Source organism: Phyllostomus discolor, chromosome 1, assembly GCF_004126475.2.
Source record: "Phyllostomus discolor isolate MPI-MPIP mPhyDis1 chromosome 1, mPhyDis1.pri.v3, whole genome shotgun sequence".
Taxonomy (NCBI): Eukaryota; Metazoa; Chordata; class Mammalia; order Chiroptera; family Phyllostomidae; genus Phyllostomus; species Phyllostomus discolor.
Genome location: NC_040903.2, coordinates 47,394,202 through 47,417,516, shown reverse-complemented (window position 1 = coordinate 47,417,516; position 23,315 = coordinate 47,394,202). Strand labels below are relative to the sequence as shown.

General features: G+C 35.0%; 1 protein-coding gene across 4 annotated transcripts in view; it reads right to left on the bottom strand.

Annotated features, from left to right (window-relative positions):
• Positions 1–23,315, bottom strand: part of USO1 (USO1 vesicle transport factor) — a 68,668-nt gene that overhangs the window by 21,583 nt on the left and 23,770 nt on the right. For all 4 annotated transcript variants that reach the window (XM_028508257.2, XM_028508258.2, XM_036022223.1 and 1 more), the window contains 5 exons: positions 19,058–19,158; positions 18,599–18,701; positions 18,390–18,445; positions 12,577–12,697; positions 3,555–3,733 (listed from right to left, as the gene is read on the bottom strand). In XM_028508257.2, the coding sequence (XP_028364058.1) occupies positions 3,555–3,733; positions 12,577–12,697; positions 18,390–18,445; positions 18,599–18,701; positions 19,058–19,158 (560 nt within the window). The remainder of the gene's footprint in view (positions 1–3,554; positions 3,734–12,576; positions 12,698–18,389; positions 18,446–18,598; positions 18,702–19,057; positions 19,159–23,315) is intronic.

Here is a 23,315-nt window from a genome sequence, read left to right as displayed (position 1 = left end):
GGTGCTGGATAAAAATCAGAAAGGATACCTTCAGAGCAAGGGATCCAAGCCCCACACCAGACCACCCAGCTCAGGGTTCCAGTGCCAGAAGATATGTCCCCATAACTGCTGGCTGTGAAAACCAGTGGGGGTTGGGGCAGCGGAGGAACCTACGGGATTCTCAGGTGCCCCCTATTAAAGGGCCTGCAATGTACTTAGGAATCATGCAGGCTCACTCTCTCTGGATAGCTAAGGAGCCTCTGGGACAACTTAGAATCCAACATTCAAATCACAGGGGTGCTAGACAGAGAAGAGAAAGAGCAAGAAACTGAAAATCTATTTGAAAAAAATAATGAAAGGAAAACTTCCTTAATGTGGTGAAGGAAATAGACATACAAGTCCTGGAAGCATACAGAGTCCCAACCAAGATGGACACAAAGAGGACCATACCAAGACACATTATAATTAAAATGCCAAAGATAAAGAAAAAGAAAATCTTAAAAGCAGTAAGAGAAAAGCAGAGTTACCTACAAATGAGTTTCCATAAGACTATCAGCTGATATCTCAACAGAAACTTTGAGGCAAGAAGGGACTGGCAAGAAGTATTCAAAGTGATGACAAGCAAGGACCTGCAACCTAGATTACTCTATCCAGCAAAGCTTTCATTTATAATAGAAGGGCAGATAAAGTGCTTCTCAGACAAAGTAAAGCTAAAGGAGTTCATTATCACCAAGCCCTTATTAGATGAAATGTTAAAGGGACTCATTTAAGAAAAAGATGATCAAAACTATGAACATTAAAAAGGCAACAAATTCACAACTATCAACAACTGAATCTAAAAAATAAACTAGGCAAACAAGCAGAATAGGAACAGAATCATAGATATGGAGGGTTATCAGCTTCAAGGGGGAAGGGGAAGAATGGGGGGAAAGGTGCAGGATTAAGAAGCATAATTGGTAGGCACAAAATAAACTGGGGAATGTTAAGAACAGTATAGGGAATAGAGAAACCAAAGTACTTATATGCATGACCCATGGATGTGAACTAAAGGGGAGGATTGCCAGAGAGAATGGGGGGGGTACCAGGTGGAGGGGAACAAAGGGGAAAAATTAGGACAATTGTAATAGCATTATCAATAAAATACACTAAAAAAATAAAGTTAATACAAGCTATATGTCATTTCTCCCACAAATATTTCTATATGTATCTCTAACTGATATGAATCTTAAAAAACACAGTCATCAAACCATTATTATACCTAAGAAAATAAATAATTTCTTAATATGGTGTAATAAAGTTAGATATCTTTGGTATCTAAGAAAAGCAGGGAGACTGGCTAAAAAAAGAGGGAGTACTTATTATAAGGCTAAAAATCAGACTCTGACTCACTGCATGGACTAAGTTCTTAATAATTAGAACTGCTCAACAGTGAAAAAGATTCTCTCATAAGGTAATGAGTTTTCTGAGAGTCACTGTCAGTACCTGTTCACAAACTGGGATAGAAGGGATTCCTGTAGGGAGAGGAGGCAGTACTAGGCACTAAACTATCATTCCAAAAACAAATTAAAATGTTTTAGGACTAAACTTTTCAAACAGACTTTTCCCCCAAATTTAATCTGCAAAATTTGAATGAAATATCCTCAAGCAGATCAATTTCAACCTTTACCAGCTTGGAATTCAATTATGATTATAATTGCAATAATAAATAATTCCCAGTTAGGGTGTATTAATCCAAATAGGATTGGTTATTATCATTCATGATGTGTTTTCATTTGCTGCATAATAGAGAACTTAAAATACAAGCAATGCTGGATATATCAATAAAGAAAGAGTGATCTAATAGATTGAAAAGCAGAAGATAACCTGTGGCCTGTGAAGTTACGAATGCATTAACTATTCTATCTTTGATGTGGAGACTATATTAAAGTGGATTAAACTCAGGGGTCTTTATGTTGACGTTTATGTTCTTCAGGATTAGGATCTAGTTAGTTTACTCTTTTTTTAAAAGTAAACGATGCTTAACCAACTCACTATATAATTAGTACACTGTATTTTTCTATTTACATGCAACACTGTATTCTAAATTTGTTTTGGTTAAAATAGTACTTTACTTTTTCAAGTGACACTGTCCTCAAAAAATTGTTCTTTACATAGTATCCTAAACTATAAAACTTAAATTGGTTCCTCAAGCAGTTTAAATTTTCACTGTGTGGCAGGAAATACATAAGGTTTTGCACATCACCTGATCCCTTCTCTCTCTCTAATCACATTTCGAAAATTACTTTTCTAGAGGAATTTCCTTTATCAAGAAAGTGGTGTTGAGCAAAAATACCAAGCTTACCACTTGGGATGCTATTTCTAGAACATAAAAAACTAATAAAGTCTTGAAATGTGTAATTCTGACATGTGAAAATAGAAATGATGAAGTTGGAAGTATAAATAGAAAGAAAGATTTGGCCTATGTTCTCCTATAAAATATTTTCCTAATAGTGTCTAGGCAGATTCTAAACAGGGTAACTATATAATTTATGATCCAAATCGGGACACCTGAAATGAAAGAGGACACTATGAGCAATTACAAAATGAATACTGTCCTGGCAAACTGGGGCATGTGGTGACTCTAATTATCAACCAAATCTATGTAGGCAACTCCAGGGCATGCAACAATATTTGGACTCTAGTTACTAGAGAGATTAACAATCCAGTTTTGTGAAACACAACTTCAGAGATGCAGGCAAAATTCAGAGATATTAAAAAACTTGTAAGAATCACCAGAGTCAGTAAACTAGGAGATTGGTCTAAACTTAAAGTGTTTGGAGTAGGGGAATTCAATAAAGGAATAAATAAGTAAAATGCTTCACAGAACTTCACAATTTCTCTGATACAGATATCATTTGGGATCCTACTGTCCTCAATTTTACTATCTATGATAAAGCTTATTATCTATGATCATAAAGCTTAAATAAAATTACAGGTGACTTGTCAATTTAACTTATATTGGACTTAAAACTCAAGCTATCAATCTTTGGGGGCTCTTGTCTATTATCATTCATTTCCTAGCTTTCAGTGCCCAGCTCTCAGTAAATGTTTACTGAATGAATTTATTTGTTAAACTTAATATTCTGAATATTGAAATTTTTATCAGAGCTGTCACTGAAGAAAGCACAATTTAAAAGTTCAATAAGATATATTAAAAATAAATAAATAAATAAATAAACATTCAAATCAACACTGTAACCGACTATCCTCTGTTGCAAAACTCAGTAGGAAACTATGTTTGGATTTGCTTTAAAATATTCTGCAGGGCAAGAGAGGGCAATACAAAAATGAAGCAAAATTGCCAGATGTAATAATTATTGAAGCTGAGTGATGGGGGTGTGTGTTTGTGTAGAGGGGTAAAAGGGATCTTTATCTCTGAGGATAAATGCAAATCTCCATACTAAAGGGAAATTTTTTTAAAGCCCACCTGAAATCTACTGAACATCCTGGATTTATCATCAAACACAAGCATTTATTTTTCTTTGAAAGGATCACTGTCAAAATTCCAACTGCATTCATGTCTAAGTTCAGCATACCTGTAACATTAGGTGAAGATTGGTTACTTTCTGTGCAGACCAGCCAGAATTTTCATCTCCAACTTCAAACCAAGGTTTCATACGTTGAATATATGAGCCTTCTTTAAAAAAATTTTGATTGGAATTGTTGTTTTTTAACAAGTTTTGGAGCAAAATCAGACAATCTTCCACTACTATACCTGAGGAAAGAATGTAAAATGGAAGTGTTAAGGCTGATAACACCTTAAGGAAAGTTCAATCCTTAAACATTAAAAGAATAAAAGATAACTCTCAACATCTCTTCAGTGTGGCAAGGCAGAGAGCATGTTTGACTCCTGGTGGCGAAAACCTATGTGCTCTGTGGAGATCAGGACCTCCAATGATCACTTGAACTTTTATGTTCAACTATGTCCATGAGTCACCTTGGTAATTCATTATTGTTCTTCAAATCCCCAGTGAAACATAACTTCAGAAATTATTACCAAGATCCAAAGACTAGGTTGGTTAGCATCACTAGCTACATGCTTTCACAGTAGCCTGATCCTTTTATTATGATACAGCATTCGTCTTCTCCACTAGTTATAATTCAAGATGACAGGAACTTATGAACTAGGATCCAGTGACCTGCTCTGTACCCTCAGCAGAGACAGAGACAAGATAGCAGGTGTATACATAGCAGATCACTTAAATATTTGTTGAATGAATCAGTCATATCTTAATTTCTAAGAAGTACTTGCCATTGTTGTCTATCTCTTCCTTGAAATTTCCTCTTCCCCTGGTTTCTAAAACAATCTTTCCTGGTTTTCCTTAGGGACCTATGACCTCTCCTTAAGCTCCCTTCCTGTAGTGTTCATGGTTGTTCTCCATTTTTTTCTTCTTTGTTTACAACACACCACTCTCCAGGATAGCTTTGCCCACACAACAGGTTACACTTTTATCTTAGCTAAAGCTCTCCAACTTTTGATTTCTACTTTATCGAATGCTAGTCTAAGCAATGATCTCTACTTTACTCTGGGGAGCATATGACTGATGCTGAGCGCTCACAGCTAATAGATGCCTCTGTGTAGCACACCTACACTTCTGTCCCTACTAGTTAAGCTTTATGTTTATAAGAGCCAATGTTTGTTTGTTTTTTTAACTAACAGACTTTACTTTTTAGAGCAGCTTTAGGTTTACAGAAAAATTGAGCAACAAAGAAAGGGAATTCCCGTATACTCCCTCCATCCCAGTTTCCCCTACCACTATCATTTAGTATTAGTGTGGTACATTTGTTGTGACTGATGAACAAATACTGATACATTATTCAAGTCCCTAGTTTACATTAGGGTTCACTCTTTGTGTTGAACAGTTCTATGGGTTTTGACATATGTACAATGTCATGTATCTGCCATTACAGTGTCATACAGAATAGCCGCACTGCTATAAAACCCTGTGTTCTACCTATTCATTCCTCTTTCCCCAAATCCCTGGCAACTGTCTGTACACAGTTTTGTCATTTCCAGATGTCAGTTGTTGGGCCATAGAGTATGTAGTCTTCCAGATGGATTACTGTACTTAGTAATATGCATTTAATGTTCTTCCATGTCTTGCTAAGTTTTTACTGTGGAATAATATTCCACTGTATGGATGTACCAGTTTGTTTATCCACTCACCTACTGAAGAACATTTTGGTTGCTTCCAAGTTTTGACAATGTGAATAAAGCTTCCAAGTTCTGATAATGTGAATAAAACATTCATGTGCAGGATTTTGTGTGGATATAAGTTTTCCACTCATTTTGGTACATGCCAAGGAGAGTATCTGATGGACTGAATGATAAGAGTATGTTTAGCTTGGTAAGAAACTGCCAAACTGTATTCCAAAGTGGCAGTAACAGTGTGCATTCCCACCAGCAATGAATGAATTTCTGTAGTGCCACATCCTTGTCTGGTTTTGGTGTTGTCAGTGTTCTGGATTTTTGTCATCTTAATGGGCATGCAGTAATATCTCACTGTTTTAATTTGCATTTTCCTAATGACATATGATTTTGAGCATCTCTTCATATGCTGTTTGCCATCTATATCTCTCTTTTGTAATGTGTCTGTTCACTTTTGCCCATTTTTAAACTGGATTGTTTGTAAGAGTTCGTTGTATATTTTGGATACAAACCCTTTTTCAGATGTTTTAAAAATATTTTCTTCCTGTCTGCAGCTTATCTTTTCATTCTCTTAACAGTGTGTTTTACAGGGAAATTTTCAACTTTAATGAAGTCCCTTACCATTTTTCATTTTTCTCTTTCATAGGTCATGCTTTTGGTATTGTATCCAAGAATAAATTACTGTTGTTCACAAATGTATTGTGCTATTTGCACTGGTTATTAATTATTATGTAAATTGCCAAGTTATATGTATGATAACAGAGCTATTTTTATGAAAACTATGTTTGCATTTGTGAAAACTCAATGAAAGCAAGTCATTAAAAATGACTGTCATTATGGAGGGGTAAGACAAGTCTAGAATAAGGAAAGTAACTGTAAAACTCACAGAGATCTTGCACTCTATTTTAAAGAAACCAAAATGCAAATCCTGCATGATGTGTTATAGGTGTGATGTACACAAGAAAAATGATGAAAAACTCCAATCAGCAGACTCATATCTAGAGAAAAAGTTCTGGCTCTAATTTAAAAGATCAGTACAAAAATGTACATTTAAAAACATTTATTATATTTAACTTAAAATGTTTAAGATGCATATTTTAAATACTTTTAAAGAATCTCAAATTTAACCAGTCCTGATCTCTCCAGATTGGAGGCTTCCTTACCTCATGTTGCTGAACCATGTGACTGATCCTCACCTCATGAGGAGAAACCACTACATCTGTCTCTTATGTAGGACCATAAATCTCCATTAAATAAGATCTGCCATTAGGACCATCTGAAGGCTCTGGAGGAAACAGAATATCAAAGCCCTCACTGTAACTGGCAGGCTCTCCTTCCAGTGTGCAAAATGAATTCTAGACCTGAAGGCCCATACCAGTTACAAGGAGCTGTTGGAACTTGTCTTAGTGACCCTTACATTGAGGTAATTCCACCTTGCCCTAAAATCCAGTTTTACTCTGAAAATATTCACCTCTCTGGTCACCTATGTTCTTCCATTTTCTCTTCTTAGAATGTTTTGGGCTTCCTCTCCCCACTTAATCTCTGTTCAAACCCTTTCATGATGCTACCTTAAACTCCCAAATACTGGTTAATAAAATCCACTACATCCTCAATTACTTCCTGAAAGGCTCCTTTTAAAAACCTGCCTTACAATGGAATGTTACCAAGTGAGGGCAACTCATACTCTCAATCCTTTGTATCTTAGAGTCAGGATATAGCATCTGTGATCCTCTGTGCACAGAGTATGGTACTTTCAGGAGATCATAGTTCCCCTACCCTCTCATAAAATCTCTCTTCCCTTGAGCCTCAGGCTATTTGGCTGTACTATCTCTTATATTATGTCACAAGTTCGTGGTCACTATTCTTTGTTCACTGAAACCACCACCAGCATCTTGCTTAAAGCCTTTCTCCAAATTTGCTGTCACTCTTGATTTCAATTTCAATGACAACCCAATACCAGGACCTCTTAGTTCCTTGGCATCATCTTCAGAGATAATTGCCATTCTGTTACTAAAACGTCCTATCTTTCCAGCTCAAGTATTGTCAATATTCTTGTTCTATGGTTTCCCTGAGACTTTCAACCCAGCAACAAGTCTTCTTTCTCACTTTTTATAAACCTCTTTTGTCTTTACTTCCTTCCCTATCTAAATAAGATTATACAGACCTTCACATCTTCCACTCTATAGATAATATGCCAAACTTTCTTGTCTTACTGTCTTTTCATAGCACCTTCTTGGAAAAGGCATAATCCTGTGAAAAACTACTTACTTGGCTTTTTTTCTATATCTTCACCTAGGTAGCTGAGCATTTGGGGTGGTGAGGAAGGGGCAAGAATCATATAAGCAGTTTGTGCTGTTGTAAAATGATGGTAAACACTATTATGATGCTTTATATCCCTTTCTGGAAATTTCCTAATTAAAAGAGTCAAGTAACTTTCCTATTCTCCAAAATAATTATTTTTAAACCTTCTCCATGATTATTCACTGTGTCCTTCTCTTTCATTCTTTGAATATGACTGTTTCTTCAATTCAACTCCCCTTCTCCTTCCTCTACTCTGGATTCCATTCTTTCCTCCTTTTTCAGGTATTATGTACCACGGATTGATCATCCCCTCTCTCCTGTGTCTTCTCCTCCTTCCTTTGCTTATGACTCCCCCCACCTCTTGTTTTTAAGTAAAGGTATATATATATATATATATTTTTATTGACCGATTTTTAGAAAGAGAAAGAGCAGGAGGAAGAAAGGGGAGAAGGGAAACACCAATTTGTTGTTCTACTTATTTATGTATGCACTGGTTGATTCTTGTACATGCCCTGACCGGCAGCTGAACCCGCAACCTCGACTTATCAGGACGATGCTCTGACCAACTGAGCTACGCTCACAGGGTGGAGTCTCTTATATTTTTTAAAAAAGAGCCCTCTTAGATTACAGGAGAATAATAATCTGATAATCTCTGTAGATGTAGAAAAAATCACTTAATAAAATTCAAGATTCATTCATGATAAAAACAAAAATCAAACTTAATGATAAAGCATCAACACTCTCATTAAAGTTAGCAATATTCAACACTGTAAAGATTCTAATTAGTGTAGTAAGATAAAAACAAAAGTAGTATGAGAATTGAAAAGGAGAAAAAAGATTACTCTTATTTGTAGAAAATGTGGTTACCTATACAAAAAGCCCACTAGAACTAATAGTTTAATGAGGTGATTGGATATAAGATCAACATACAAAAATCAAGTATTCATAGTAACCACCAATTTGAGAATATAATAGAAAAAGGTCCCATTATATGGTAACAAAAAAAAATAAGATGCCTAAGAAAGAATCTAATAAGAAAGGTATGACTCCTTTGCTCAACAGGATGAAACATAACTGAAAGACATAAGATCTGCATAAAGTAAGACATATACCAGGGTTTATCAGTGAAAAAGTCCATACAGTAAAGATGACAATTCTCCTTAATCTGTAAACTCAATATTTCCAATCAAAACTCCAACAGGGATTTCACAGAATTTGATTAGTAAACAAGTTTCACTCAAATGAAAGGATAAAAAGGAAAAAGCATGTTAAGACAATTCTGAAAAGAGCCAAGATAGGAGATTTTTCCTCTATTCTAAAAGATAAGAGATTATTATAAAGCTTTATTAAGTAAAAAGAGTTGTTTCAGTGTAGAGCTAAACATACATACTATTGGAACAAAACAGGGAACTCAAAAAAATACGAAAATTCACACATATGAAAATTTAATTACAAATCTCATACTATTGTTCAAATGTAAAATACATGTTAAATAAGAGTAAAAGACAAAATTTTATAATTTTTAGAAGAAAATGATGGAAATTCTCTTTACAACCTTGAATTAGAAATAGATGTCTTACAAGGAACATGTATAAAGGACACACGGACAAAGCCAAAGGGGGTAGGTTTGAGGGTGGGAGGCGGAGATGGGTGGGGTGGTGGGGTGAAAATCGAGACAACAGTACTTTAACAACATAAAAAAAAAAAAAAGAAATAGATGCTTAAAACACAAAAACATAAACTATAAAAAGTGACTATATTACATTTTTAAATTTTAATAGAAATACTATAAGCAGACCAGAAGATATATAATCAACAAAGGATTAGTGTCCAGAATACATAAAGAACTCCCAGTAACCAACCAGAAAAGAAAAAAATGGTCTTATATTAAAACTGGCAAGTAGGTAATTCAGAGGGGCAAAAGACAAACAAATAGAGAAAAACAGATGGTAAATATACCCATGAAAATATGCTTAATTGCATTAGTTTAAGAAATAAAAATAAAGTCTCAGTGAGATAAATCTTAGGCTGGCAAGCAAGAATCAACAAGGATGTAGGAAAAAAACCCGGAAACTTGGAAACACTGCCTGAATAGACTAGTGAATAGACTGACTGACAAAACCACTTTAAAAAACCCATTTGACAAATATCTTGTAAAGATGAAAAAGTATAATTCTCTATGTAGGTAAATAAAGTAGAGAAACTTTATAAGTAGATACATAAAAACTTCACAGCAACCGCTTATGTTAGCAAAAACAGATACAACCTAATTGTCAACTCAGTAAAAAAAATTAATAGATCACAGAGCATTAATACTACAGAATGATATGGAGCACTTAAAACAAAGAGTAACAGTTAAAATAAATAAATCTCAAAAACAAAATATTGACTAAAAAGAGCAAGTTGTAAAATCATCAATATATTCAGCAGGATATTTTTATCTATATAACACTATACATATATTTCAGAACAATACTATGTATTATTTATGGATATAGATGTATGTGTGTATACAGACTCACACAAATGCATATGAAAAGTATAAAAACACCCTGACTGGTGTAGCTCAGTGGATGGAGAGTTGTTCGGCAAACTGGATAACCAGTTCAATTCCCAGTATGGGTACATGCCTGGGTTGCAGGCTGTATCCCCAGGGTGGGTGTTCCAGAGGCAACTGATAGATGTTTCTCTTGCACATTGATGTTTCTCTCCCTCTCTTTCTCCCTCCTTTTCCCTCTCTCTAAAAATAAATAAATATTAAAAAATAGAAGGAAGGCTGAGGGACACATCAGAATGGTTATACAAAGAACTTTATCTGTTTTTGTGTTTTATTTCTTTAGAAAGTCTAAAATATACCTGGCTGGCATAGCTCAGTGGATTGAGCGAACGTGGGCTGTGAACCAAAGGGTTACAGGCCAGGTCCCCAGTGGGGGCCATGCAAGAGGCAACCACACATTGATGTTTCTCTCTTTCTCCCTCCCTTCCCATCTCTAAAAATAAATAAAATCCTTAAAAAAATAAAAAATCTGAAATGTGTATGGCAAAATGTAAGCATTTAATAGAACTGGATGGTAGATGCACAAATGTTTGTTAGGCTATATTCTATTGTTTTCTGCGTGTCTGAAATATTTCATGTCTCAATAAAAAAAATGTAAGAACACAAAAATCATCTGTTTCTACTTTCAGTTCCTGTTTACTTCTCTCCCCTGCCTTTTCCAAATTCCTTGTATAAATTTTATTTACTATTCTATTTTCCCACTTCTAACTCACTCCTTTGAGACTGCAATCTGGATTCCGAGGTAAAAACTATACACAACTATTCTCCTTAAATCACTGATGATGTCCATATTCTAAATCCCATAGATACACTTCTGCCCTTATCTGGTTTCATATCTCAGCAAATTCTAACACTGCTACCCACTCCCCCTGACCCTTCTAAAAATGCAATTTTCTTCCAGTCTCCCAGCCTTTTTCTTCTCAGTCTCTTTTACCAACTGTTCCTTTCCTATCCTATAAGTACTGGTATACCTGAGATTCTGTCCCAGCACTTCCTTTCTCATTCTTCACTCACCCTGACTCATCTAATCTTTATCTGATTGTTTCACCTATCGTCCACATTCTAAAGATTCTGAAATCTTTATCTCCAGGCTGGCTCTCCTCTCTGGATTCATATAGCCAGCTGTTGACTATTCTGGTTCCTAGATCAGTGTATAAAAATAAACCCATTTTCTCCTCTGACCCTAGTGCTAGGTTTTTGGATCAACTTCTCATTAAAAATAACTAATAACGCTGAATTTAAAAAGTGAAAAGCCTTAGGAGCAATGAAGAGCTGACAGTTTAGCAGGCTAAAACTGGAGAGAAAATAAATATCTGGAGAGGTAAACACAAATAAAGTACTTTTTGGCTGGGAGTACATTTCTCATTCTTGAAAAATCTAAAACTTTCATTTAGACAGTCTCATGAGGCAGAGGAAAAATAAAATCACAGCCATGAGCATACACACAAGGTGGGAAGAAAATCTAATAGAAAGCTCTCCCTTTAGTTAAGTTGGGGCTTCAGAGGCTTTATCTTCAGGGTGAGAAAACCAGAAGTTAACTAGTCCTCATAGGTCTTGCAGCCTAGGTTTGCACTGCCTGAGTGGCCTAGGAAATCCCAACTATTGATTCTGGATTAATGTGATCTCAAATAAATTGCACCCACAGGGCTTGGCAAAAAAGAAACATAAATTTTCTCTTAAAGAAATTATCTTCTTCCTAGGCTTCAAATTCCTATAAATAATTCTGTTAAGTACAGCATAACACAAAGTCAACAATAACCATGAACATAGAAAACATCGTACCATGTACAAGAATGAGCAGAGCAAAAGTACCAGGCCCACACAGACTTAAAATATTGGGATTAGACTACAAAATAATTGTTTCTTATGTTCAAAGAAATAGAAGATAGTTGAAAACATCTGTAGAAAAAAGGAAATTATAAAAAACCACACAGCAAAGAACCAAACAGAACTTCTAGAAAAGAAACATTAAAAACTCAATGGATGGATGTTAACTAAATTTACTGTGGTAATCATTTCACAATATATGTGAATCAATCATTATGCTGTATACCTAAAATGTGTCCAGTGCTGTATGTCAACTATATCTCAATATAACTGGGAAAAAAACCCCTTAATGAACACTTTTATTAGCAAATTAAATATAGGCAAAGAGAGAATTATTGAAACAGAAAACAAGTCAGAAAAAATAATCCAGAATAAAGCCTGGAAAGATGAAAATATGGACAACATAGAAGAAGTAAGATAGATGAAAGTTAAATCATATGACAGAGATTTGAACCTGAGTTTAGAAAGGAGAAAATGTGGCAGAGCAGTATTTGAAGAAATATAACTGGGATTTTCCAGAAATGATGATGGATACCAACCTAGATTCCAGAAGCCTAACAAGTATCAAACAGAATAAATAAAAAGAAATCCATACTCAACACAGCATAGTGAAAGAAAGAATATAATGAGTCCTCATTTCTCCCTCTAACTGTATTCTCTAGAAGCACATAATAATTTAGTGAGTACAAAAGGAATTTCTTAAATCAATCTTTTCATACTCTACCTCCATCACTGTTGCCCTCCTCTGTAATAATGTCCAGTAGTCTCTCAAAAGCATTTTCAAAAGCAACAATTTTCTGGATGGCTCCATTGCTTCTTGTTAGTGCCTGTAGTAGTAAGACGCCCTTACAGGAAAGAAAGATAATGTTTAGTGAAGTACAACTTTTATAAGACATTTTAAAATTATTTTGAAAAAACATAGAATTTTAGAATAGGTAGAAATTTCACAAGTCCAACTACTTTAATTTATAGATAAGAAAAACAAGTACTGAGAAAATGACTAGTATGCCTCCCTAAGCTAAATCTCATAGGGATAGAGCCTAGACTAAAATCCATGTCTACCAATGCCTAATTCAGTTCTCTTTTCACCATGCAATATATTCAATAATTCTTGCATATTCACCCAGCATAATACAAGTTTCATAGTGTAAGAGTTGTGCATGATTACATCTGTACATGCTTCACAATGCAATTACATGAAAGTGTGAATTCAAGAATATAAATCAATAAACATCACCACATTCTAGCAGAGAAAGTTGGGTAGTCTCATAGATTCCGAATTCCCAAAATTCAATTATTAGTTGATTGGGAAGAAATGAGAATTCACACCTCTAAATGGCATATCTGGCAAGACACAATTCACAGTAGTTTTTGCTTCTGATTTTTAGCTTTTCTCAGCTCCTGTTATGCTGGATTTTATTGACATATTCTGCAGCTGTTATCACTCAAGAAAAATTCAATGATACCCATTTCTGCTTCTTTCACTATCAAACAAGTATTTTACGAGCCCCCAAAAGCCCTACAATGCCACAATGTTCAAAGAGACACAAATATTTTATGGGAAAAAAAAGCAGGTGTTACTTCAGAGAAAAAGGAATAGCAAACAGGTAGTTCCAAAGTCCCAAAGAGGGAAATTAGCTGTTGACTATCAGTACTGGGCAGATAAGTACTCATGTGAGACAAAAAATGTCCATGACCTTATTGGGCCTATTCTACTCATTCTCCTGTCAAATCTCAACAGTAAGATGAGAAAGGCAAAAGTGATTATTTTTAGACATAAAATTCTCCTACTTAATGCTACCAAATTGAGTTTAACTGCTAATAAAGGGAGGAAGGAATAGAGTAGAAAGCATACTGAGGTTCTAAGTTAGAGGATAAAGTGGGTTTTAAAAATGGCTGTCCTACTTACTAGTTGTGTAACTTTAAGCAAATTATGTAAGTTCTGAGTATTAGTAAATCCATGTGTAAAACAAGATTAATATTTTTATCACAGGGTTTCTCTGAGGACAAAAGAAGATAAATAACTTCTATAGAACCTACTATGTACAGATGTTTATGAGGTCTGTCCAGAAAAAGTCTAGCCATTGTTAATATAACGAGAATGGTATGCGTGACATCCATGTAACCTGGCAGCCAAGGAGAGTGGACTGGAATATACATGTGTGAACAGTGATGACTTCACTGTACTAGTCAGTGGGGCAGTAGACAACCACTGAATGAGTTATGTGTACTGCATGGCTGTCGCATTCAAAATGACTGTGTGGAGCAATGAATCTGCATCAAATTTTGTGTTAGACTTGAACATTCCTCCACAGAAACTATTTGGATGTCAGAAGGCTGAAGCTATGGGCAACAGATGATTGGCAGCTTCATCACAACAACATACACACTTGTGCATCACGACTCATGCAGTTTTTTTGCGAAACATCAAATCACCCAGGTGACTTAGCACCCCTTATCCCCGAAGCCCAGATTTGTGCCCTGCGACTTCTGGCTTTTCCCAAAACTAAAATCACTTTTGAAAAGGAAGAGATTTCAGAATGTAGATGAGATTCAGGAAAATAAGACAGGGCAGCAGATGGTGACTGGGAGAACTGTGTGAGGTCCCAATGAGCCTGCTTTGAAGGGGACTGATGCATCATTATCCCATGTACAAAGTTTTTGTATCTTGTTATCTTCTTTAGTAAATGTCTCTATTTTTCATATTAAATGGCTGGATTCCATCTGGACAGACCTTGCATGCTACTTTTAATTTCTCAATACATGTTAGTTTCTTTCACCTGACTATTAAGAAATATATTGCTGCCCTGGCTGGGTGGCTCAGTTGGTTGGAGTGTTGTTCCCCTACACCAAAAGGTTGTTGATTAGATTCCCAGGCAGGGCACACGCCTAAATTGCATGTTTGATCCCCAGTTAGGATGCATATAGGAGGCAATAGATTGATGTTTCTCTCCCTCCCTTCCTCTCTCCTTATAAAAATTGATAAACAGCCCTGGCTAGTGTGGCTCAATGGATTGAGCATTGGCCTGCGAACCAAAGGGTTGCCAGTTCGATTCCTAGTCTAGGGCACATGCCTGGGTTGCGGGCCAGGTCCCCAGTAGGGGGCTCATGAGCAGCAACCACACATTGATGTTTCTCTCCCTCACTTTCTCCACCCCTTCCCCTCTCTAAAATGAAATAAATAAAACCTTAAAAAAAATCGATAAACATATCCTCAAGTGAGGATTAAAAAAATATGTTAAAAAATATTTGAACAATGATTAAAATAAAAAAAAAGAAACATATTGCTCTAATCAAACATATCCATTAAAATGCTATTAAGAATAAAGGTATACTTACTGGTCATTGAAAGTAAGTGGGCACAAACTCCTTATTTTAAAAACATAACTAAAGGATTGATTTATTTACTTGGTCTTCTTTCATGTATAAAATATATTTCAGGATAAATAAAATAAGACTACCTGATGAAATAAAGTTCTTTGTGTAAGACTATAACTTAATAAATGTGAAATAAATATAAAATTAGAAAAATTATCATTTTTCGATTGTTAACAAAATAACCAATTTAGGTAATAATCATCAATGGATGATCACATGCAATGGATAAATCTGAGGTAAGGTTGATAGAGAGCTCTACAATGGAGGGTTCCAGCTGTCACCACCTGAATCAAACCCAGTGGTCACTAAAAGTGAGATAGCCAGATATTATGCATTTCCTGATATGTTGCAAAATTAAGTGCACTGATCACCTAGGAAATATCCTAGCAAAAAGGTAAACTGGAACCTAATCAAGCCCTTTAGATAAATTAAATAACAATCAAATGTAATGAGAGAAACCTTGCCTGGATCCTGATTTGAAGTAAGCAACTGTAAAAGACATTTCTGAGACAACTGGGAAACCAGGATGTGGAATGGTTATCTTATTCAAACTATGGGCTTAGACATCACTGTTAACTTGTTAAATGTGACAATGATGTTGGTATATAAGAAAGTGTGTGTGTGTGCATATTTTTTGACATGATGTATACTGAAGTATGTAATGGTGAAATTATATTGATGGTTTGATTGCTTTTAAATGCTCCAGTCAAAAAAAAAAAGGAGAGTGGTGAGGAGAGGCACAGATAAAGTAACTGTAACAAAATCTTAAAAACGGATGGATTCAGGGGATGGGTTTGTTTGTGTTCTCTCTTTAATTTCATTTAAAAATGAAATTACAGTCTATCACTAAGCATTGAACTTGTAGTTAATTCATAGTTTTCTGAAACTTTTAAAATAATTTTTAAGCACTAAGTAACAAATAAAAGTGATAGTGTCAGCACACCTATAATAAATGACAACTTGTTCTCTATATCCAGATCAATGTTTTAAATATAAAAACAAACTGGGGGCCAAAAATCTTTACCAATATACTCCCAGAGAAACTAGTCAGTGTTGACAACTGTCACTGAGTTCAATTAGAAAAGCTGATCAGCCCTGGCTAGTGTGGCTCAATGGACTGAGCACCACCAGCCTGCAAACTGAAAGGCTGTCAGTTCAGTTCCCAGTCAAGGCACATGTCTGGTTATGGGCCAGGTTCCCAGTTGAGGGCATGCGAGAGGCAACTGATATATCTTTTGCACATCAGTGTTTCTCCCTCTCTTAAATAAATAAATAATTAAAAATTAATAAATTAACTTGATTTTTTTAAAAAAGGGAAAAGGGGGAAAAAGAATTGTTAAGAAGGCTAAAAAACCCCAAAAGACATAAAAGAGGGGAAGAAAGTAGTACATTGTTCCAGGCAGTCACAGAGTATGACTAATCACTGTCAGAGGTTTCAGTTCCTTGTCTCTGGTTGCTGGTGTCAACTGTGGTATATGATGGGCTGACATAACAGTCTATAATTCATGTATAACATTACCCAATGTTTACAGCAGTGAGTATCCATAAAAATTTCAAATAAATAGGTTTACTGAAATCAAAGAGAAGATAACTAGAAAACATGTAAAAACCAAGAATTTAGATGCTACAAAAACAAAAAAAATAAGTTAATCCCTAATCAAAACTTAATGAAAATGACAATAAACAAGGTTAGGAGCAGGAAAGAAGAGTAGAAACCTAAAAATATGGTTTGTTTAAGAACCAGGACAGAAGCCCTGGCTGGCGTAGCTCAGTGGATTGAGCGTGGGCTGCGAACCAAAGTGTCCGCAGGTTTGATTCCCAGCCAGGGCACATGCCTGGGTTGCAGGCCATTACTCCCAGCAACCGCACATTGATGTGTTTCTCTCTGTTTCTCTCTCTCTCTCTCTTCCCCCCTCCCTCCCTCTCTAAAAATAAATTAATAAAATCTGTATAAAAAAAAAAGAACCAGGACAATGCAGTTATGCAAAACAAAAAATTTATCTGAAAATGAAAATAAATGGCAATGATACTAACAACACCCCAGGAAGGATTTATTAGTTTGTATGGTATCATCTTATTTAAACTGAGGGCTAAGAGAAAAGTTAGAAGCAAGTTTAGGTTTATGATAAACAGTAATATTTTAGTCAAGGAAAAATGCTCATACTAGATGGGTATCAATTTAAATAAAACAATTCTTAAAAGAAGATTAAAGAATAAAACATGCTCATCTCATGAATTACATTACTATGTTATTTCACCACTCATGATACTGTGTTGACATATATAAATTTTTAAATACAAAGCTAAAAAAATGTCTGTATGGACTAGAAGTCAAGGGCATTTCAGTTGTTTCTCTGCTTTGCCACTAACCAGTCGTGAGGCCAAGATCAATCCAAATGATATTTAGTAGCACTTAGGATGAGTAAGGCACAGATTCAGAGACCAAAATACAAAGAAAAGTAAGACATCACTAACGAAGAAGTCACTTGGTTTCCATGAGTTTTGGGCATCTCAGTGTAATGTGAAGATCAAATTAGTGTGATATGCTCTCCTAGCTTTAGAATTTAATTTTAAGAGGATTTTTCCAAGCTGTTAAATATTACAGTTTTGATACAGTTGTAAATAATAGGGAAAAATATCAAGTAACAAAACAACATCACATCAACACAAATATTCAACTTACATGCAAATATTAAAATAAATCAGAATGGAAAATAACTGCAGAGCAAAATCATGCTCTATAGTTAAATAGAGATTACAAGAAAGAGCCACTGAAAATATGTGTTCAATCAAATGAAGGGAGGATTTCAAATCCAATGTTTTAAGTTTACATAGTTTAATGTGCAAAGTTTACACTCTAGTAATGTTTCCTCTACTCTTTCTTGAGGTAGACTTTTAGAAGAGAATGGAAGTAATCCTAAACTTGTAGAAGGCATAAATATGAATAGCAAATTCATTTGTCTAAGTCAAAATACAAGGTAGGCAGGAAACAAAGAAATACCACGGTCTTGTATGTAACTTAAAAATGTCTAAAAGATTGGCATTACCCCAATTTTCCAAATCTAACTCCTTATGACTATAAATAAGAGTCAACAAATATTTCATCTGCACATACAGAAAGAGAGCTGCATTTAGGCTTCTTTTTCAAATTTAACTTACATCATTACGTATAACCTCCCTGGAATCTGCTAATAAGTCCATCAACCTTGAAACACCTAGAACACAAACACATGAAAAATACTGGCAGATCAAAGATACAAATAGTGATTCAAATTATAAAAAATTCATTACACTTGGTTTCAGTTTCCTTCTTTAGGAACAATCCTCACTTTTAAATCAAAATGTTATAAGAAAGGTAAGTCACTTACCCATGGGACTAACTAAAATAATCTGCTGCACCTGAGGCCCTAAGTGTTTTAAAAGAGCAGTAAGAAGCTTCACACCAGGCCAGCGGACATGGAAGTCAAACTCCTGCAATATAAGAATTTAAAATATTTAAAATCTATAATTTACATTTAAAAATATCAATTTAATAGTGGTACAAACAAGTACAAACAAAAATTTAGCAAACTTAGAAATAAAAAAATACTTAATACAAATTGATCAAACTTATTCACTGTTACTGACTAAATAAACAGTATTTTGTAACAATGGAAATAAGCCAACAACATTTTAACAGAATATATAGGTCTTAAAATAGGCATGTGATCTCTTGCAATGATCCAATGAATTTCAGTTTCTTAAAAGCTATGTATATGATGCTTCAGCCAAAGAGTAACAAAAAGAAGCTTATTAAGATAAAAAAAATAGCAAGGTTCTTTAATTACCTCCAATAAAGATAATAGGAGAGTGACATTTTCTTGCTGCTTAATGAAAATTTCTGTAAACTGGCTTCCCAAATCCTCACTCTGTCTTGTGGAATTTTCTTCTGTAACATTCAAAGATAAAGCATTTCACTGTGATGTTATGTTATGTTAAAGTTTCCTTTTTTTGAGGGAGGTAGGCAGAAATGATAATTTCCTTGGAACAGTGTGGTGGGTACCAAACTGTTCCAAGGAAACCACAATTATGCTGAAAAAACATATCCTTACAATAATTTTCAATGCCATTTAAATAAATTTCTATTCTTTATTATTAAAGTTATTGGGGTAACACTGGCTAATAACATTATATAAACCTCAGGTGAACAACTTCATAACACATTTGTATATTTTATTGTGTGCTAACCACCCGAAGTCTCATCTCCTTCTGTCTCTATGCATTTTGACCTCCTTTACCCTCTTCATCCTCCCTGCTCTTCCCCTATAGTAACCACTATTCAGTTGTCTGTACTATGAGTTTGTTTTTTTACTCATTATTTGTTTTTTATTGCTTTTTGTTTCATATCCCATGAGTGAAATCATATGGTTCTTGTCCTTTTCCATATGACTTATTTTACTTAGCATAATACTCTCAAATGCCATCTATGTTGTTGAAAATGGCAAAATTCAAATTTTATTTCTTTAAATATTTAAATATGGTAAGATAGTTCTCGAGGATATTTTTGGGTTAAACTTCTAATTAGGATACAAGGAAACTTACTGCGGTGATAGAAATATCCCATCTCTAATGTGATTATGGTTACATTACTGTGTACATATGTGCTCATACACATAGGGATTATAAAACCCCAAGAAGTAAATTTTATTGTATGTAAATTATGCCTCAAAACTTCCTGCCTTGAAAACACTGGACATATAGTCCTTACTGAGTTAGTGTTACTGTGTTACATAGTTATATTATAAAATTAACCACTACCTGCAGACTTTTTAAAATTAACATATATATTTTATAAGGTTATTTGACAATAAAATCAGAACTTGACATTTAATCTCTCATTTTTTAAAAAAGATTTTATTTATTTATTTTTAGAGAGAGGGGAAGGGAAGGAGAAAGAGGGAGAGAAACATCAATGTGTGGTTGCCTCTCACGCTCTCACGTGCCCCCGACTGGGGACCTGGCCTGCAGCCTAGACATGTGCCCTGACAAGGAACCAAACCAGTGACCCTGATTTGCAGGCCGGCACTCAATCCACTGAGTCACACCGGCCAGGGTCATTTAATCTGTCATTTATTCTTTATAGGATTTTATATTTGTCCTTAAAACTTAAAAGTCTTTAGATTAAACTATTTGTTGTTTCAATGTTTTGTCAAAAAAATATAAAGGATCGGTAAAAATTACTGAAGCAACAACTGCCAAAGCAAATTTTCATTTAAAATCTGCCTATACTATAAACACAATTTAGAGATGGCAAATACATTACTCCTCATTCCCTAACCCACACCAGATACAACCAATTGATCACAGCATCTGCTGCACATCAGTATCCTTTTCCACATACTGCTCCAGGCAGTGAATATAAACCAATGAAGCTGGCAATCAAGACCTAACCTATTTATTATCCCTCAAACAGTTCCTTTTCAAATGTGAGATTTTGATATTAATATAATTTAGAAATGGAAAAAACCCAGCAGATGACAAGAAAAGCAAAGCAATCCAAAGCAAAGAGAATATATACTGTATAATCTCATTTATATAAAATTCTAGAAAAATGCAAAGTAATCTACAGTGACTAAAGCATAGCTGTGATTGACTAGGGACTAGAAGGAGGAGAGCGAGGTTACAAACATTTAAGTATAAGAAAACATTTAAATATGATCCTGTTTCAAGGATCTACAGTTCCTTCTGGTTTAATGTTGTCAGTTTTAAAAAGCTGTTAGTGACAAACTGCAGCCTCATGTTTGGTGGGACTCGTGTGGTCCCTCAGCAGCCAGGGACCACAAGACAGCAGCCCTCCACCCTTTCATAATCCAATTGTAATCCAATAATGGCTCAAAGCCCCCACCCCTCCACACTGGTGTATCTCTTCACAGTATGCCCCTCTCCTTTCTTACAGAGTGAACAAAAGCTTTATTCTTAAAAAAAAAAAAAAAAAAAAAAAAAAAAAAAAAAGCTGTTAGGGAGATAAACTCTACTTCCTTTAAGTATAAAATAGTACTTCTGAACTTTAGAGGCCCACAAAAATTAGCTAAGCAATTAGCTAGTTTGGTGTGGCAGTACATTAAGCTAAGACTACTATAAATTACATTAATTATATCTGAAAGTTATAAACTAAAACTAGACCCATGAAGAATTATACCTCTTTTACATGTAACCAAAGTTACATGTAAAGAGACAAGTAAACAATATACTTATTTAATTGAATTTTTTTATTTTTTAAAGATTTTATGTATTTATTTTTAGAGAGAGGGAAAGGGAGGCAGAAAGAGGAGGAGAGAAACATCAATGTGGGGTTACCTCTCACGCACCCCCTATTGGGGAAATGGCCTGCAACCCAGGCATGTGCCCTGACTGGGAATCAAACTGGCCACCATTTGGTTTGCAGGCTTGCGCTCAATCCATTGAGCTACACCAGCCAAGGCATAATATGCTTATTTTAAAACTCCTAGAGCTAAGTCTATTTTTGCATCCTATGTTTTACATACTATATGCTATACTTATAGCCTATAGAAGTGACTATTGTAAGATATGAAAAAACAAAGCAAGAACTAAATGGCCTGTTGTTACTATAGTGAAAACAAACCTAAGACAGGTATACAGAATTAATGATTGCTTTTTATTTTTTTAAATACTTTTAAAAATAATTTTTAAAAGATTTTATTTATTTATTTTTAGAGAGGGAAAAAAGGGAGAAAGAGAGAGAGAAACATCAATGTGTGGTTGCTGGGGGCCGTGGCCTGAAACCCAAGCATGTACCCTGACTGGGAATCGAACTTGCGATGCTTTGGTTCACAGCCTGCGCTCAATCCACTGACCTATGCCAGCCAGGGCTAATTGCTTTTTAAAAAGTCCTTATATAGCCCTGAAAACATTTCAAGCCTATTTCTATGATTGGCTTTTAACTAAATATGTATATATATTTATTCTTCTAGTGTATTTACCTCTGTATTTTCAGGTATAAACAATATTCAAAAACATTTGCGGACCTTCTTTTTGGAACTCCACTCCATATCAAGTTCCTAACCCATATTATGGAGGACAACTATTTTATAGAAAGAGGTATTCTAATAAAAGTTGTCCTAACTCAGAGTAAGGGAATATCAAGTATCTTCTTTCATACCATGGTCAATTAGTCAAGCAAGGACAACTACATTTTTAAATGTTTGTCTGCATTCTCTATAAACTCTTTATGTAAATTTTAAGTTTTAATAAAGAATCTAGTTAGGAAAATGGCCATAATTTATTAATCTGAAATCTATGAAATATTAAAAAAAAAAGAAATAAAAGAATGTATCAAAAAAATACCATTATCCTCTTACTAGATAACAGTATATAAGTTACAGGTCTCTGGGCTTCCATTTTTAGAAAACAGAAAAATACCACATACCTCAAGGTTGCTATGAAGAGCAAATAAGATAACAGACATAAAAGCACTTTAAGTTTTATTATTCCACACAAGTACGATGAAACAGTGGCAGAAACAACAACTACTGATCTGTGCTAGCCACCAGGGCACAGCTTACTGTCACAAGAGTCACGGCAGAGTGCTTAGGCATTTTCTGCTTTCAAACAAGGAATTCAAACATCACAAAAGGTAATACTACACACCTTAATAAGTTAGTTTCTTTGTTAGTTTTTTGTTAGGTGTAGGCAACTCTGTTGTGTACCGTTTTAAACCGCCTGTAGGTAAGTATATTCCCTTCCTTATTTTATTTTTTCATTATTTTAAAATCTTCACCTGAGGATATGTTTATTGATTCTGCTCGGGGGGGGGGGGGGGGAGTGTGGTGAGAGAGAGAAACATCCACCAGTTGCCTCCCATTGCACCCCAACAAGGAATTGGACAACAGCCTAGGTATGTGCCCTCCTCAGGGATGGAACCTGCAACCTTTTGGTGGACAGGATGATGCTCCAGCCAACTGAGCCACCCAGCCAGGGCTTCCCTTCTTTATTTCAAAGAGTTGAGGATCTCAGAAAAAATGGTAAAACGAAATAAAATAAAACTTGGTAACTTAAATTATGAGTTAAAGAAATATGAATGTTAAA